Raw genomic sequence first — 16663 nt, 5'->3', positions numbered from 1 at the left:
CATCTTTCATATTTGAATGAAAGACTGTGATTGACGGAACCACGCGCGCCAGATCTAAACGGGCACTCGATGGCCCTGATGCTCTGTGGCGCGAAAAGATCTCCAATTGCTGATCGACTCTCAGTTTCCAATTTACCTCGGCCTGCACACATTGTCCAAGAGACCGCTGCAACGAACGCTCTTCACCGTGCGGCTTCACCCACAACTCCACAACGTCCGTGTCGCCTCCAAGCTGTACCAAGCATGGTGCCCGTATGCTGCCGCGTCGACTCCATACGGCTGATGCGGCACGCCTGCATCATGCGCTCGTACGACTTCGCCACTCCCACGCTATCGGTCCGCGTATGCTGATCCCGTACATCATTTGCCGACTATTCAAGCGCCCCTTGGCGACGTCATACTCGACGCCGAGGTCGCTGTACTGGACAGCTCCGTGCTCGAAGCTGTGTACCGTGGCCCGGATGTCGGACCAACGACGAATCTACCAACACTACTCCGGATTGATCGCTCTGTCGTGCCGTACTGCACGACGCCGAGCGTTATCTTCTTAGGCGATTCCACACTCAGCAACGAGCGCCGTGCCCCAGATTCCGTCGTTTGTGGTGCCTTTTGCTGGATACATCTACGTGGACAGCCCCGTACTCGATGGTGAGTGCCCGGATGACGGATCCGCGATGGCGTTGTAAGCACCACACTTGAGTTGCTAACGTTGCGATGCTCTACACCAAGTCTACGCAAGTTGGATGGCGACATGCTAGACTCCGAGCGACGTGCCGGTTCCTGAAACTCACAATGCTGGTTCTTACGCCCACCCGCACATTGAATCTTATCCACCACAACACACTGACGACTGGGTTGGACGGCGCCGCGTGACAACGAGTGCCATAACCCAGGGAAGGAACGCCACACCGGACCGACCGCGCTGCCGCGCTACATGACACCGCGCGTGGACCAAGCGCTATTGAGCGGCCATGTTTACCCAGTGCCGGACGCCGTTTCTCGTGCTGCGATGGCTTTCATCCCACCCACATCTGATCGCGTTCGCTGCCATTATCCAACGGTTGGACTTCGGGGATAAGGGTACGCCGTCGGGTTTCCGACTCGATTGGTGCCTTCGCTGGACGAGATGCGTCACATGCGGTCTTTGTAGCGGTTGGACAAGCGCTGGGAGTCGTTTTCACACTTGAGGCGTGTGATCATCTGAAGACGTTCCTCACCGGGTTCGGGGGCTGATGGAGAGTTGCTCGACTTCAAGCTTGTCCATACAGCACTTGCTCCCCGATAGCGACGTCAAGGCGCGCCGAAAAGAGGTGCTGGTGGCAAGACGTGACGCCATGTAAGTCGTTCCGAGGTGAAGGCGAAGCCGGTCGCCTTGCACGCCAGCTCGATTTTGAGCCTTTAGGCAATCACGTAAATAAACGTACTCATAGTTGAATTCATGTAACGAGCCATATTCAGTTCCGTGGGGTGGAGTGGGTTTCTTTCCATGAACCATCTTCATGAACCCATGAAGATCTTTGGAAGCCCTCAGCCCACCACACGAAGGCTGACATACAAAATACGAGATATTTAGTCCTCCCCTGACTGTTCATGATCGGAGCGACCGCAGGAGCCGCTCATTCCTCAACAAACCGTCTAGACAGCGTATATTGTACACGGTTTGGCCTTCGCCAAACGATGGAGAATGATTCGCCTCGTCGAATTACTCGAGGTCAATCTCAACCTGTCGTTATATCGGGCAGACGAGGTATTGCGGCATATCATGACGGCGTATAAATTGGTGTCTCCTAATCTATATTCGTGCTCTTTTAAATGTAGTCGATGCAGCGAGGTTCAAAGACGTGTGGCGGATTTTACATCGCGCGGGATGGGATTCGAAGCCACCTCAACGTCGGAGCCTAGACAACCGTTACAGATATATTGCTCCTGGTGGAAATGTCAATGGCAAAGAAGGCCGCGATTTTTTTCTTGGCGAGGAGAGCCTTGTCGAGCACTACGAATCGTTGAGTGGAGAAAAGCCGTCACGTGATGGAGACACGGAGGCTATGGATATCGCGACAGCTGGTGCTAGACGTGAACGCGACCAATCTACCAATCTGAGTGTGCCTAAATCGCAAGTCAGTGGTAATCGAAGCCTCTTTGCATGTGCAACTAGTGGGTCGATTCCAGCTCCATGTGGTACGCGCGAAGCGATTCCACAGAGCGAACATGATTTGGAGGAACAAAAGGATGCTGAAGTTCATAGTGACGCGTGGAGTAACGTTCAACACAGTTTAGCGCAAAGTATTTCTGCTACAGTATGCGTTGTTTGTCAGATGGAGTGCTCTCTCGAGCGTTCGTGTTCGAATTGTGGTGCATTCATGCACCACTTCTGCTCACATGATGTGTGCGCTAGACTTGATCTTCACGACAGCAACGGTGAAGCGATTGTTGACTTTGGGGAGTCATGCTATTGTAGTGAAAAATGTTACATGGCGGCTACAGCAAACCGAAGCGAAGTTATTTGGACCCATCATTTATATACAGCAAGGAGGGACTCACAACCGAGTTTGGATGGTCATGCGGCAGACCTAGTGCCTGTGTCGGCGCTGAGCAATACAACAGTACCTATGCCACTCACGAAACGCAAGACAACTTCGATTGCGGTGGTCAAAACGTGTGATCGCGCAACAACGATAACAGAGCATACCAAGCGAAAACGGCAAAAAGCAAAGCATCCCTCTCCGTTGAAGAGGACAAGCGCTACGTCTTCAGAGAAAACTTCGCCACCCACGAAGAAAAATACAAGAAAGCCTGGCTCAAGTTCATCTGTGTTCAAGGCAAAAAAGAAAGGAAAGAAATCCACCAGCAACGTGGATGCCACTTTCAGATCCGAGCTCCTGCGCAGAATCCAAACTTCAGCGGATCGGTTTATCAACGCAAAGGTTTCGTTTTCGCCTGCCGAAGAATCGTGGATGCCAGCAAAATCTTACCGTGATGTAGGAGCAGCATATCTCACCGGTATCATCACTCGCTATGTAATTGAAGAAATGGAAAGTGGTGAACGTGTAAAGGTTCCAACACCAATGTTCAAATTGCTGTGGACAAACACAGCCTTCCAATCGAAAGACCACGTTCACGGAATATCTGAAGACGTTGTAGTTCGTGGTGTCGCCCAGTTTGTTCGTTTGCATCGAGGTCAGATAGAGTTTATGGAGTCGTGGAGTTCACTGTGCAGTATGGTGCCCAAGTACTCCAACATTCCGGCTCTTACCGAGGAGTATGAGGAACTAGATGAAGCAGACTACCGAGAATTGAGTGCATTTCGAGGTAGGAAAGAACTTCAGATCGCACTGAGCCCCGATGAAGTTGAAGCTATCGAATCTATGACATTTGTACCAACTGGATCACTCGAACAGCCAGCGGGCTTGTTTACCCATGCCGATGGGTCTACTAAGACTAAGGTGCATGAAAGTAGTCGCAAGTACTTTGGTCACTCAGCGACCTCAAGTTTTTTTGCGTTTCTTCCGATTTCGTTCTGGAAACAAGTTGTCGAATTCAGTAATGCTTATGCAGTTGAACGAGGCAATGCTTCCCGTCAGCCTATTACATTGGATGAGCTCATGATATTTTTGGGTATCCTTTGGTACATGTCTCTTGTCGATAAAGGCGAAATGAAGAACTATTGGAGAGACAACGAAGAATCAAGAATATTTCCCGGGTCAGGTTCAACCAATATGGCGGGTGTTATGTTGTGGAATCGATTCATATACATCAGAAAGAATTTAGCTTTTCGCGCAGAGGTGACGCCGCGAGAAATGGAGCGGGATCCGGCTGCTAGAATTCGCCCCCTACTTACAATCCTGAAAACACGTTGCAAGCGCCACGTTGTTGTGGGCCGTGACGTGGCGGTCGATGAGGCCAGCGTGGCTTGCAGATCCAAGTATGCCAGGCATATAATTGTGTATAATCCACGAAAACCAACAGGAAAGTACCACTTCAAATTTTACATGTGCTGCTGTTCGACGACCTGGTTTGTGGTAGACTTCAAGCTACATTGTGACAGTGAGCTTCACGACCGTCTGGAAGGTGTACTAGAGACTTCTGAAATTGTTCGGTTGGCAGAGGCTACAAAAAAATCGTCAGAAATACGACGACACGTACTGGAAGTAACGAATTCACTGAAGGGGTCACGTCGAATTGTAAACACGGACAATTTTTATACTTCTTGTTTGCTTCTCGAGAGTCTGCGTTCAGTTGGGTTACATGGTCGGGGAACAGTTCGCTCGTCCAGTAAGCATTTCCCGCACTTCACCATGCTTGACCCAAAAGTGGATAAGGACCGAGGGAGTATGAAACAAGGTGTGTGTTTGGACAAGCATATTGTAGCGGCAAGTTGGATGGACGGGTCGATAGTCAACATTATATCGAACGCTGATGACTCCAGCACTACTACCGTTCTGCGTAGAATCAAACAGGATCGTGTGGGCTTTGAAGCTCCAACGTGTGTCAGCGAATATAACGCTGCCATGCAGGGTGTTGATCGCCACGACCAGCTTCGTGGTAGATTTTCTATCGCTGACGGGCATTCATTCAAAAAATGGCACAAAAGGTGGCCATGTCTGCTATCGATATTGCACGTTGCAACGCGTACATTTGTCACGGACTTGCAGCTGGAGGGTTGAACAATGATGGTGGTAGTGATAGCTCGCATTGTGAAGACAGTAACGTGCCCCAGGGACGTGACCCACACCGTGTGTTTGTCGCTGAGCTCGTTCGCGAACTTTTGATGGATCTTGGAAAAGTGGTTGAGTCCTGCAGAGGGTATTGCATACGCCGGAGAAGATCCCACATCTACTCAAGTCATTCAAGCACTCAGCGAAAGCAATAGAAGCAGCGTAACGGAGAGCGCAGTACCTATTTGTGTCGCTAAAGAATCTTCAGTAATTTTGAAGAACAGGAGCAGGGCGAAGCGTGAGTGCACCGTGTGTAGGTTTGAGGGAGAGTCCCTACTCAAAAAACCGATTTTTGCGAGACACACCACGTCGCGCTATGTAAGCGCTCCTATTCAGTTGATAGCACGAAATCACACCTGTGTCAAGAAGTATCTTGGACTTGCTGGCAAAAGTTTCATCATTACTACTTACCTCGAAAAGTATACAGTCTTGGTGGGAATTTGCTTCGAAGCTCAGCGATTTATAAAGCCCAAGCTCAATTTATCAGACGGCGGAACAAGGATCGTTCCCGATGTGCTACCAACGAAACCAGCTGCCCGGAGAGCACAGAGGACGCTGATAGCTTTGCTACATCGTGTACCTGTTAGAATAGGCATTCATAAAATAATTCATGCTTTTAAAACTCATCCATTTGGCGTCAAAAGTATTTACAAAGACTCATGAACTGACGTGTTCCGTCCTACATATGGGCATCGCTCATACTCAAAGGCCATTACCGACTGAATCTGAATTTCCAGGCTGAAAGCTAGTAGTGAGACTATAGAGTAGAGGGCTAACGTTGTGAACTACCGCATCGACAGTTAGATTCTCCTGTGGAATCGAATTGCACCAGTGCCGTACTAAACGCCACTGGTCGCTGATAAGTTCTGGGGCTGTTGCAGGCAGCATTGTTTTTCAGTGCACTTCGTGGCCGTCCACCAGCTCCACAATACACAAACCCAACGCGAAAATATCGATGGCAAACCATTCATCGCCACGTCCATCCTCCCGCGGAACCCCATTGTCACCAAACCCACCATGATTGACGATGCCGTTCCACCCACCAGCATATTTTTAATTTTCAGATTTCCGCGCTCGAGTCCGCGTTCGGGAAGATAATGCAATCCTTGGGCCACTTCCAGTAGTTTTCTCCACACCAGTTTCAAGGGGTCGCCCACAGATCCGTTTCATTGATGGTTGAGATAGCTACTCAATTGACCGTGAGCCACGTATTCGTAGACATTGTAGCGATCGGCACAAAAGTCGCAGACGCCGTAGAGTTTGAGGAGGTTGGGGTGGATATTAGAAGCACATTGATATTACCGGGTCTCTCATTCAAGGCCGCTCTCCTGGGAGATGTAGCTTCAGTGAAAATGCACGTGTCCAGCAAAATTCCTATCACTCGATGTAAACGCGAAGCGGTGAATAGCTTTGACATGTCTTCTATACGTTCCAGCTGCGATAATTTGTTTGTAGAATCGTCCTCTCGTTAGGTACAAGCTACAGCCTGTCGTCACAGCAGCAACGGCTCACACATTAGCAGCATAAAGAATCCAGCAGAAAATTATCCCTCCAGTCTTCTTTGATACATATCACATGAACATACATTGGGTGCTCTTGAGAGGGCACCACTTTCTGGGCGCGAAATGCGCGAATCCAATCCGTCAATTCAGGTACTAGCAGAAAGCTGACAAATTGATAGTATAAAACACTCGCAGTCATTGACACGTATGAGAACGATACCCCCAGCCAACAAGTTACGATTTACTACACAGTCGCAGCGATATATCTTGAGTTGAAACACCCGTATGGTAGATGCACCCTGGTGTAGTGAAATACCCCACACTTAGTAAGTACAACAAACAAACGAATTAGTAGATGTGATCGAGCTTGGGCACATACCGCTACCAGATTAGAATCGCACCCAGCGAACAAGTGTTGTGCTGATTTAGGTTCGAATTACAGCAGCAGGTTACATCTCTTGATGCCAAAGCATTTTTTTCTTTTCGAGATTGCTCTCGAAGTGTAACTGCGCACGAAGCCCGTGCGGTTGTCGCCCTTGGTGTTCAAGAGGGCGGCGCTGTGTTCGCGATCATGACCGCCTGCAGCGTGGTCTTGAAGCTGTTGTAACGGCACATCGACACTGAGAATGACGGACAGCGAGTCGCGTCCAGAGAACTGGCGCTGAAGACCAGCAGCAGTATGTTCGAAGGCGGCTGCATCACTGCGTCGAAGCGAGAAGGCAGATAGCTCCAATCCTGGCTATCACCGTGGAGCTCAGCACGAGGATGGCACGCCGCTTGTGTTTCTGCTACGCGATTGGCGGTTGGAAAGCAGTTTTCTTGTTCTGAATGTTGGCGTTCCGCACGGTACTACCAAAACGGTGAGTTGTGCTTGGTTTTTGACGAATAGCAATCATGCAAGATTTATTTCGGCAAATCGATGCGTCGTATGCAGAACCATACTTAATGCCCCATTTTGTTGAAGGGTCGCCAAAACACTTGCACTTCTTATAAGAAATCCTGTTATAACTCGATTTACTTAGCAAAACCTCTACGAATAGATCAGTAAGAACCAGACATAATGTCTCTTTTTACAGATTTGACTTGATTTCACTATAGATCAGCTTAATATAGAAGTGTATGGCCGAACGAAAGGGTTAATACGCACGAAATTTTTTGATATTATCTGGATTTAGTCCATCCAGTCGCCCCCAACCGATGGTCCTACTACTACGCGAATAACAAACACCTTGTCTTATCGAATCGAAGGGCACCTGAATTCGGTATTTTTAACCTTCAGTATTTGATTCCCTTTAGACATTCATATTATGCAGGTATGCTGAGTGAAGATCAGGATAAAATACCTACTAGTAGTAGCAGGTAATTTGTTACACCGTAAGATTGTATAAAATACTGTTAAATTATTTGGTATGTAGTGTAGTGGTAGGCACCACCGGTGGTCTCGCACGGCGTCTTGTGGGAACTTTATGAGCGGCTCTGCGCACATACACGGAGGTTTAACGCACTACTGTTAGTAACCTGGACTTTGTCCTTACGTCTCGCGTCGACTGTGACTTAGTATTAATAATGACTAATAAGTATTGTGCTTTGCAGATAAAATATCGCCCTGTTTTATGGCGTAGATCGAGGTCGACCGATAAAAGGAGTCGCTAGCATGAGCGACCTCGTTATAATCAAATCCACAAGGAGATCAATCGCTAGCTCCGATGCAGCTCGATTTATTAGCCGGCCTAAGTGGACCGATTGGTCCTTTTATTGACCTCGTTTTATTAAATCGACCTCGATTTATTATTACTGGAGAAGAGCAAAGACAAAAGTCCAATATTCTCACACACTCTTGTCTCGACAACGACACCAGACTTACCCGCCTACCGTTGCATGGAAGCCTACTTCGCGCCAAGCCAACCCCCAAGTTCCGCGGCCGTCAACGCACCACGCTTCCTGTGGTCCTCGATGCCGACCTCCGAACCCTTCCCGTCAACTACCGACTTCGCACGAGCTGCTGATCTTTACCTATTACGCTGCCACGAACAAGACCCGAAGGAATTAAGGCGACTTATTCAGTCACTCATCGTCTACACACCCTCAGGAGAGAGAGAGAGAGAGAGAGAGAGAGAGAGAGAGAGAGAGATCCGACGTATGAGATCGCTACACTAACCAGGAGGCTCAATCAGACGACTCTTTTAACTAGCGTAATGAACGCGAAACCTTCACTATTACTACTCTTGCGGCTGTACTGTACCGAATTTGAGATTTCCTACATCAGGCTTTCTCCTAAAGCACACCACCTCACTAGCTAATCATGTTTAGCAGTGCAGCGTAAAGGCAGGACGCGGACGTCCGGCACCGGGAAGGCCCCCAAGAAGTTCTTGCGTGTGGCGGTGTCTTACCGCTTTAAGCTGGAAGTCGTCACCTTCCATGAGGAGCCTAACACAATGCCCGCAACTGTTAAGAAGTTCTTTCCCTTGCTATCAGTAGCGAAGCAGAGGGCGAAAAAGCGGCAGATTTACTCGTGGTTTATGCAGCGTGACTTCATAGAAAGCAATGTGAGCCGGGGCAGCCGCTCACTTCAATGCTCGTGCAATGGGGGCGGGAGCTACACGCCGCCGGAGGTTGAGGCACGAGGAAGAAGCCTAACTACATTAATACACGTACAACGTAGAATTTGCATTTATCATAGGACTGTTCTTGTGCATTTCACATGTACATCTCGCGTACAGGTGCGACGTGACAACTTCAGTCTTCCTGGGGTATCATGTAGGAAATCTCAAATTCGGTACTTGGCTGGAAACTCAGCCCAGAATTGTAGTCAAAGCCGAGGAAAACAGCAGGTAATGGACATCAATGATGGCGCTGAGATTTGCTTCGCTTCACGTCATTCGTGCAGTACAATGGGAGAGAAGACGGCTTTAGTGAATATAACTCGTACAGTAACGTCATTATTTTAGTTGAATGAACATGGAAGTAGTCACTACGTGAGACTCGTGCGAGTTGATTTGGTGGTGGTCCCAACAGAATCACATTGTGTTCACAGATTAAGAGCGGCAACAGCCCCGCTTGCCATAAGTAAGTTGGTTACCATAAATTTGGATGCCGAAGATTGGGTAGGCTGTTTTCTTGAATATAGGTGTTCACCGTACACATAGTACAGGTACGGACAGGCAAACGTCCAATCGTGCTCAAGTCATCACACTTGATCACACTCAGTTCGAATTCTGCCCGCTAGACCGCACGGATACAATCCACACAGTAACCCACAACGTAAACTACAAGTCAGAGCTATGGCGATTTCCGATGTCGTGCAGAGTGGCCTCTTCGAAGGAGGGAGCGACGACCAGCAGTTGATCCGCATCCCAATCCGCGCCGACGAGGAAAATAAAACCAAACGAAGACGCCGCGTCCAGTCCCGCCTGAGTCCACGTAGTCGCCAGTTGTGGACCACCGCCGAGCACCACCGCTTCCTCGAAGCGCTGGAGCTCTATCCGTCTGGGCCCTGGAAGGTCATCGCGGACCACATCGGCACAAGGACCGCGCGGCAAGCGATGACACACGCACAGAAGTATCGCGAGAAGATCGAGCGTCGGAAGCAGAAGCAGCGCAGCAGGAATGTCGATGGTATTCTCTTCAAGGCGGCGTCGAAAATTACCGCAGCTTCGGTTCAAGCTACATGCGCGATAGATCCTGTAAATATGCTGTCAGATGACGCCACGGAACATGCAGTGTTGATGGAGTTTGTAGAGAACTTCCAGCCAAGCGAGATTGATCATGTGAACCCCTTTCGTTCACCCCGGAAGGTTATTTCTTGCTGGGCGTTTGCTTCTTATGACTAATTGTAATGGAGCAACATTGTGGTTGTCGATTTACGTGTACCAGAGGAGGTCAATGTGGCCTTAGCACGCACGATAAACCAATTGTAGTAGCTATTAGTCAGCAGCGAGTGGCACAAATCATGGCACACGTAACCGATTATCCTTTTGCGCCGATACGTAGAGCTGAACTTTCGGCCTCCGTGGTTTTGCCATTGACCATGATGCAGCACTTACCATCGCGATTGCAGAAATGTGGTCCGTGTTACGCTTTCAATCGTTGTTGTTGGCCTTAAATGGCTTGTTGCCCTTCGTTCCTCTATAGTTCAACCGTAACCGCCGGGTATGACGTGTGTGGCAGAATCAGAGCTCGCCCTGAGTGTCATCGGTGCTAACCGTATAAAATAAAATATTGCCAAGAAGTACATGTCAAAACGTTAGTGTTCGCCTTGACTACAGGCCGTCTGATTTCAGTGTTTTCTTCTAGACACAAGGGCTAACCTGACGAGCAACAAGCCATTTAAGGCCAACAACAACGATTGAAAGCGTAACACGGACCACATTTCTGCAATCGCGATGGTAAGTGCTGCATCATGGTCAATGGCAAAACCACGGAGGCCGAAAGTTCAGCTCTACGTATCGGCGCAAAAGGATAATCGGTTACGTGTGCCATGATTTGTGCCACTCGCTGCTGACTAATAGCTACTACAATTGGTTTATCGTGCGTGCTAAGGCCACATTGACCTCCTCTGGTACACGTAAATCGACAACCACAATGTTGCTCCATTACAATTAGTCATAAGAAGCAAACGCCCAGCAAGAAATAACCTTCCGGGGTGAACGAAAGGGGTTCACATGATCAATCTCGCTTGGCTGGAAGTTCTCTACAAACTCCATCAACACTGCATGTTCCGTGGCGTCATCTGACAGCATATTTACAGGATCTATCGCGCATGTAGCTTGAACCGAAGCTGCGGTAATTTTCGACGCCGCCTTGAAGAGAATACCATCGACATTCCTGCTGCGCTGCTTCTGCTTCCGACGCTCGATCTTCTCGCGATACTTCTGTGCGTGTGTCATCGCTTGCCGCGCGGTCCTTGTGCCGATGTGGTCCGCGATGACCTTCCAGGGCCCAGACGGATAGAGCTCCAGCGCTTCGAGGAAGCGGTGGTGCTCGGCGGTGGTCCACAACTGGTGACTACGTGGACTCAGGCGGGACTGGACGCGGCGTCTTCGTTTGGTTTTATTTTCCTCGTCGGCGCGGATTGGGATGCGGATCAACTGCTGGTCGTCGCTCCCTCCTTCGAAGAGGCCACTCTGCACGACATCGGAAATCGCCATAGCTCTGACTTGTAGTTTACGTTGTGGGTTACTGTGTGGATTGTATCCGTGCGGTCTAGCGGGCAGAATTCGAACTGAGTGTGATCAAGTGTGATGACTTGAGCACGATTGGACGTTTGCCTGTCCGTACCTGTACTATGTGTACGGTGAACACCTATATTCAAGAAAACAGCCTACCCAATCTTCGGCATCCAAATTTATGGTAACCAACTTACTTATGGCAAGCGGGGCTGTTGCCGCTCTTAATCTGTGAACACAATGTGATTCTGTTGGGACCACCACCAAATCAACTCGCACGAGTCTCACGTAGTGACTACTTCCATGTTCATTCAACTAAAATAATGACGTTACTGTACGAGTTATATTCACTAAAGCCGTCTTCTCTCCCATTGTACTGCACGATGACGTGAAGCGAAGCAAATCTCAGCGCCATCATTGATGTCCATTACCTGCTGTTTTCCTCGGCTTTGACTACAATTCTGGGCCGAGTTTCCAGCCAAGTACACAGTACATGCACTACATGTTGTAAGTCGGATGTCGCAAGAGTGTGTGAGCACCTTATCAGTCACAACTAACTCACTGTCGACACGGGACGTACAAGGACAAAGTCCACTTTACGCACCTTATCAGTCACAACTAACTCACTGTCGACACGGGACGTGCAAGGACAAAGTCCACTTTACTAACTGTAGTTGCTGTCAGAAGGCGTTAAACCTCCGTGTATATGCGCAGTGCCGCTCACAACGTTCCCACAAGACGGCGTGCGAGACCACTGGTGGTGCCTGCCTCATACCACTACACTGCATACCAACCACGACGACTTCGGATTGGCTTGCAGTCGCAACCTCAGATCCGCCAAAGCGCACACACACACCGGCATGTGGACGAGGAAATCCCAACGACGTCGCGCAATTGTCACGTTGGCTCAAAGCGCGTGGTCTCTTCGGGTGGTTGGAGCTGCACAAGATTTGATGGTGCACAAAGGCGATGCCGACACGGCACCTGATGGTAAGCACATTAGTGGCCTAGCCCAGGATTCTTTTTCGTCGGGCGATGGGCGTCCTGCGTAACTCGTGCAGGACAGCCGACAGCCACACACACACGATTGCAGCGTGTACACTGTAATGTACAGTGTAGTTCAGCCTATCCACCGCCTCTCAGCAATAGAATTGATAGGCACCACCTACCTGGTGAACTTCAACACGTGATCCATACACTTCGTCCACGGCGAGCTAGACACTTCTAGTAGGTATTGTACTTGCAGGTTGTACCGGTCTAGAAACGAAATGCGATCGAGAACTGTGACATTATAGCTCCTGCGCGAGGCACCACCATCGAAAACGAAGGTAATGTTAGGACGTATTCCAAGGAGATGTCTTAGCTACAGTATAACCTTGCCGCGAGAATGGCACTACGCTTCAGCTCGAAAGGAACCAACCTATTAGGTTAGCCTACTGTTTTGCCGCATTAGCCACATTGATCCCATTGACGAAAACTGCCCCCATGTAGAACTACCGCCTAACAATGCTTCGTGACCACTAAGTAGGCCGATTCAGAAGTTATTTTGTAGTCCTCACTCTCGTTTGAACTTTAGAGGCGTGTTTGGCTGTGCTACACACGATACCATTCATCCACATACGCTGTCTACCTGCTACTCACCTCAATAGTGCTGTTGTGGTTACTCAGTAGCCAGCAGTGACACCATGCGATCCCAAAACGTGCCATTGTTCGACTGAGACGACTGGTCCGACGTACCAGAGAACGCGTGGCTCTTGTGCTTGTCATCCTCCGGGCTACCATCCCGCCATTTGGCAGCGGTAGCAGCCGTGGACACACTTGACTCCTGCGCCTTCCCTGGCTTCCGACGGGGTGCTTGGAGGTCACTGCTACCTCCACTCTTGAGATCCGCGAAGGGTGAGTCCGAGCTCGAATAACCAAAGCGAGAGCGCTGGTAGTCTCCATATGGGTTCACACCGTTGCTCACTAGTGCTGCATAGTTTCGCTTCTCTGCCTCTGTCAGCACCTCGACCTGGTGGCGCCATACAGCTACTTGCTGCATGAGACTTTCCACCTCCTCTGAATGTTCCTCGGCTAGTTTCTGCAGATACTCTTCATGCTTGCGCTGACTTTCATTTTCTGCGGACTCCAGCATTTTCTGGGCGCGTCGTTCTGCCATCCTGTTGGCGTTCTCAATTGATCGGTTCGATTCCTTCACCAACTGCTCCTCATGCTCCGCTAGTCGGGTCTTGGCACTTTCCTGTGCTTTCTCCAGCATGGCTTGATACTCCCGTTTATTTGTCGCCAAAGTTGCCTCAGCTTCCTGTGCTCGCAGACGCGACTTCTCTAATTCTTGGCGCTGAATATCCACCTCTTCATTCAGCTTGGCGATCATGACATCACTTTGCTCGATTTTGGCCTGCAAAATGAGTTCTCGCTGGGCAGCGCGTTCCTGCGCAAGCCGCAATTCACGATGCGCATCCTGTAGCACGCCTATTTCGTCGCGAATCGATGCATTCTCCATGAGGGCGAGTTGCAAACTGTTGCTTAGATCTGTCTGCGCTTCTGCCACACAATCCAGGTTATTCACAAACACCTTTGCTCCAATCGCGTGACTTTTGACCAAGCTAGATGACCGGTGAATGCTACTTCCATGCTGCTCTGCGAGCTCTGTCTCCAGAAAAGGGCTATAATCCTGGTACCAACGGAAGCACAAGCTGGTGGGGCGTGACGCTGAACGTAGTCTCTTGATCACTACCGCAAACGGCGCGTCAAATGTGCTCTCATTGTTGATCGATACCAGCACGAAGCCCTTGCACAAGCGTTTCTCGCTGCCGCGATGCTCCGCTCTCGACGAAAAGAAAACTGGAGATGCCTCAAGCATCGCCGCCTCTACATCACAAATTTTACAGGCTCCGAAGGACAAACCCATCGGGCCCGTCGCCGTACTCCATACCCCCTGTGCCTTGCGCGACATGGTTGCCTTAATGTCTTCAGACCGTTGGTTGTCATCGCTATCTTCGCTGTCACTCAGGTCGTGCTCAGGTAAGAACGCCTTTGCTTTCATCTCGGCGCGGCGCTTTTGGCGTAATTCGTGGAGCAACGACGGTGGCAAGTACGAAAAGAATCCACGCGAAATCAGGTCGCGGGACCCTCCGCTTACATCATCCCACGCAAACAAAGCAGCAGCAGGGTTTAGCATCCCATGAGTCGACCCCACCGCGATATCAGCCGTCTCACCACGCTGCTTGCCAGCGGCACTAATAATGCCAGAACTTGATGACGGCGGAGTTCCACTGGCCGCAGAGGTGCTTGCAGCACCAAACAAGTCGCCGAACACGGATCCAAATAAACCAGACGTCAATCGAGGAGCGTCCACGCTGTAACTGCGGTGGCTTCGATCCATGGGGGGTTTTCCCGTTTCAATTGGACCCGCCATTGAGTTCCCGCTGCTACTTCCACCGCTGGCACTAGACACTACCCGTTGTCTCCCGCTCAGTGACTCCACGTCAGAAGTAGCATCGATACTGCTGCGCGGCGTCAGTGAGTTGCTCCTTTGACGATTTAAATTGGGGTTGTACAGAAACCTCAAGCGCAGCGGTAAACCCGCACCGCGTAGCTGGACCAGCACTTGGTCGAATGGAGCGTCGCTCACATTCACACCATTCACACGCACCAATTTCGCTCCTACTGGAACATCCGCCAGTGCCGGGTCCAGTTCCTGCTGATCGCGAAGAAATCCTGCCACCGTCGCCCCCAAGAACTGGCCCTCCTGTTCGTGACTAGCGGTCAATCTCAACCCGAGTCCCGCTCTACTAGTCATGGAGTTCTTCAGCTTAGACGGGTAGGCGGCGGGCGCCGCTTGTGTAAGCTGCACATTGAGTTCCTCCATGGCCAAGGCAAAGGTCGGCATGCCTCGAAACACGTGCGAGAACGGGCAGTTCGCTCCAGCAAACAGAAAGCAGCTGAGCATGACCACGGGCAGCGCCTCCGCCTTGTCCGTCCTCAGCACGTAGAGCGCCGGGTCTCCCTGCTGCTCCACCGTCTTCAAACTGATGCTACTCCTCCGTCGCGAGCTGGCCGTCGTCGAGGGCGCTCGCAGGCGTCCTGTGCTCATACTCGTCGTGGGAACATCAGGCCGAGCGGCAGTCGCGTTGCTGCTGCTGTGTGTCTTGTGCTGCTTCCTGGCGGCCTTGAGCCGCGCCTGCTGCTCCAGCTGCGCCAGCCGCTGCTGCTGCAGCGCCAGCAGCTTCTCCCTCTCCTGCTGCTCCTGCTTGTGCTGCAGCTGCAGACAGTAGCTCTGCGTGCTCTCCGCCACGCCCTCCAGCCACTTGTGCAGCTCCACGAGGCGGTCCTTGCAGTGCTGCGCGTGGAAGATCTTGAGGTAGGCTTGCGACAGGCGAGGCACCCGCACGGACCGACTGGCCAGCAGCTCCGACGAGTGCGCGATGTACTTCTGGAAGTGCCTGTAGCGGCGGTAGATCTTCCAGCTGTAGCGGCCAGCGTCTCCCAGCGTGCACTCGAACACATAGCTACAAATACAGATGGGTACATCCACATACGTAGGTGTCACCCAGGAGTAGGTTAGTGGGTGGGTGGGTGGAGGAGAGGGTGGGTGGGTTTAATTAAAATAGAACGAAACGCTTTTGGGTGGCTGTGACGCACAGAACGTGCGGACCCCACGGGCTTACATGTCGACGCTGTCGGGCGTGCGGTAGTAGCCCAGCGGCTTGATGCGCACGGGCTGCGTGGCCAGCAGCGCGGTGAGCTGCTGCCACGTCTCGAGCTGCGTGAAGGCGCGGTTGGGCTCGTGCAGGAAGGGCCGCGGCAGCCCCAGCGCCTTGGAGATGCTCTCCACGGCCGCCGCCTCCATCGCTGCAGTGGGTTGTCCTAGGTGGCTGGCCAGTACTCCACTGGCCAGTGCAGGGTGCTCGCAACGCGCCCAATCGCCAAGTGTCCGATGTGTCCGAGTGCCTTCTCTTCTCTTCGCCTGAGCTTCTGATTTCGCAGTTTCCAACAACGGCTGCAAAAAACGAGAGATGCCGCCCGAATAGAGGGCTGTACACTGGAGTTTGTATGCCGCCCGAATAGAGGGCTGTACACTGGAGGTTGCTTGCCGCTGGGTCATCACGCTCTATTCCACGGTGCCCATCGATTCGAAGCCTTGGAAGCGCCGGGCGTTATCTGTTTTTCGCTCGCTCGAGCTTCGCAACAGGTATAATAGTACTGGTATTCATGTAGTAGGCACACCTGGGGCTCCACAGCCGAAGGCCATCAAACGCGGTCGTCGTATATTAACATT

General features: G+C 51.0%; 1 protein-coding gene across 1 annotated transcript; it reads right to left on the bottom strand.

The window, feature by feature from the left end:
* Positions 1-13042: 13042 nt before the first annotated feature.
* On the bottom strand, positions 13043-16234 carry IUM83_15308 (Lysine-specific demethylase 7B; the record flags this gene model as incomplete). Its single annotated transcript, XM_067940112.1, has 2 exons — positions 13043-15893; positions 16053-16234. The coding sequence occupies 2 exons, from the start codon at positions 16232-16234 to the stop codon at positions 13043-13045; spliced, it is 3033 nt and encodes a 1010-aa protein (XP_067794417.1).
* Positions 16235-16663: the final 429 nt, after the last annotated feature.

The sequence above is a fragment of the Phytophthora cinnamomi genome, assembly GCF_018691715.1.
Source record: "Phytophthora cinnamomi strain GKB4 chromosome Unknown Contig24, whole genome shotgun sequence".
In the NCBI taxonomy this organism is placed as follows: domain Eukaryota; phylum Oomycota; class Peronosporomycetes; order Peronosporales; family Peronosporaceae; genus Phytophthora; species Phytophthora cinnamomi.
The sequence above is the reverse complement of the archived record's forward strand: the minus strand, read 5'-3'. Positions and strand labels throughout refer to the sequence as shown.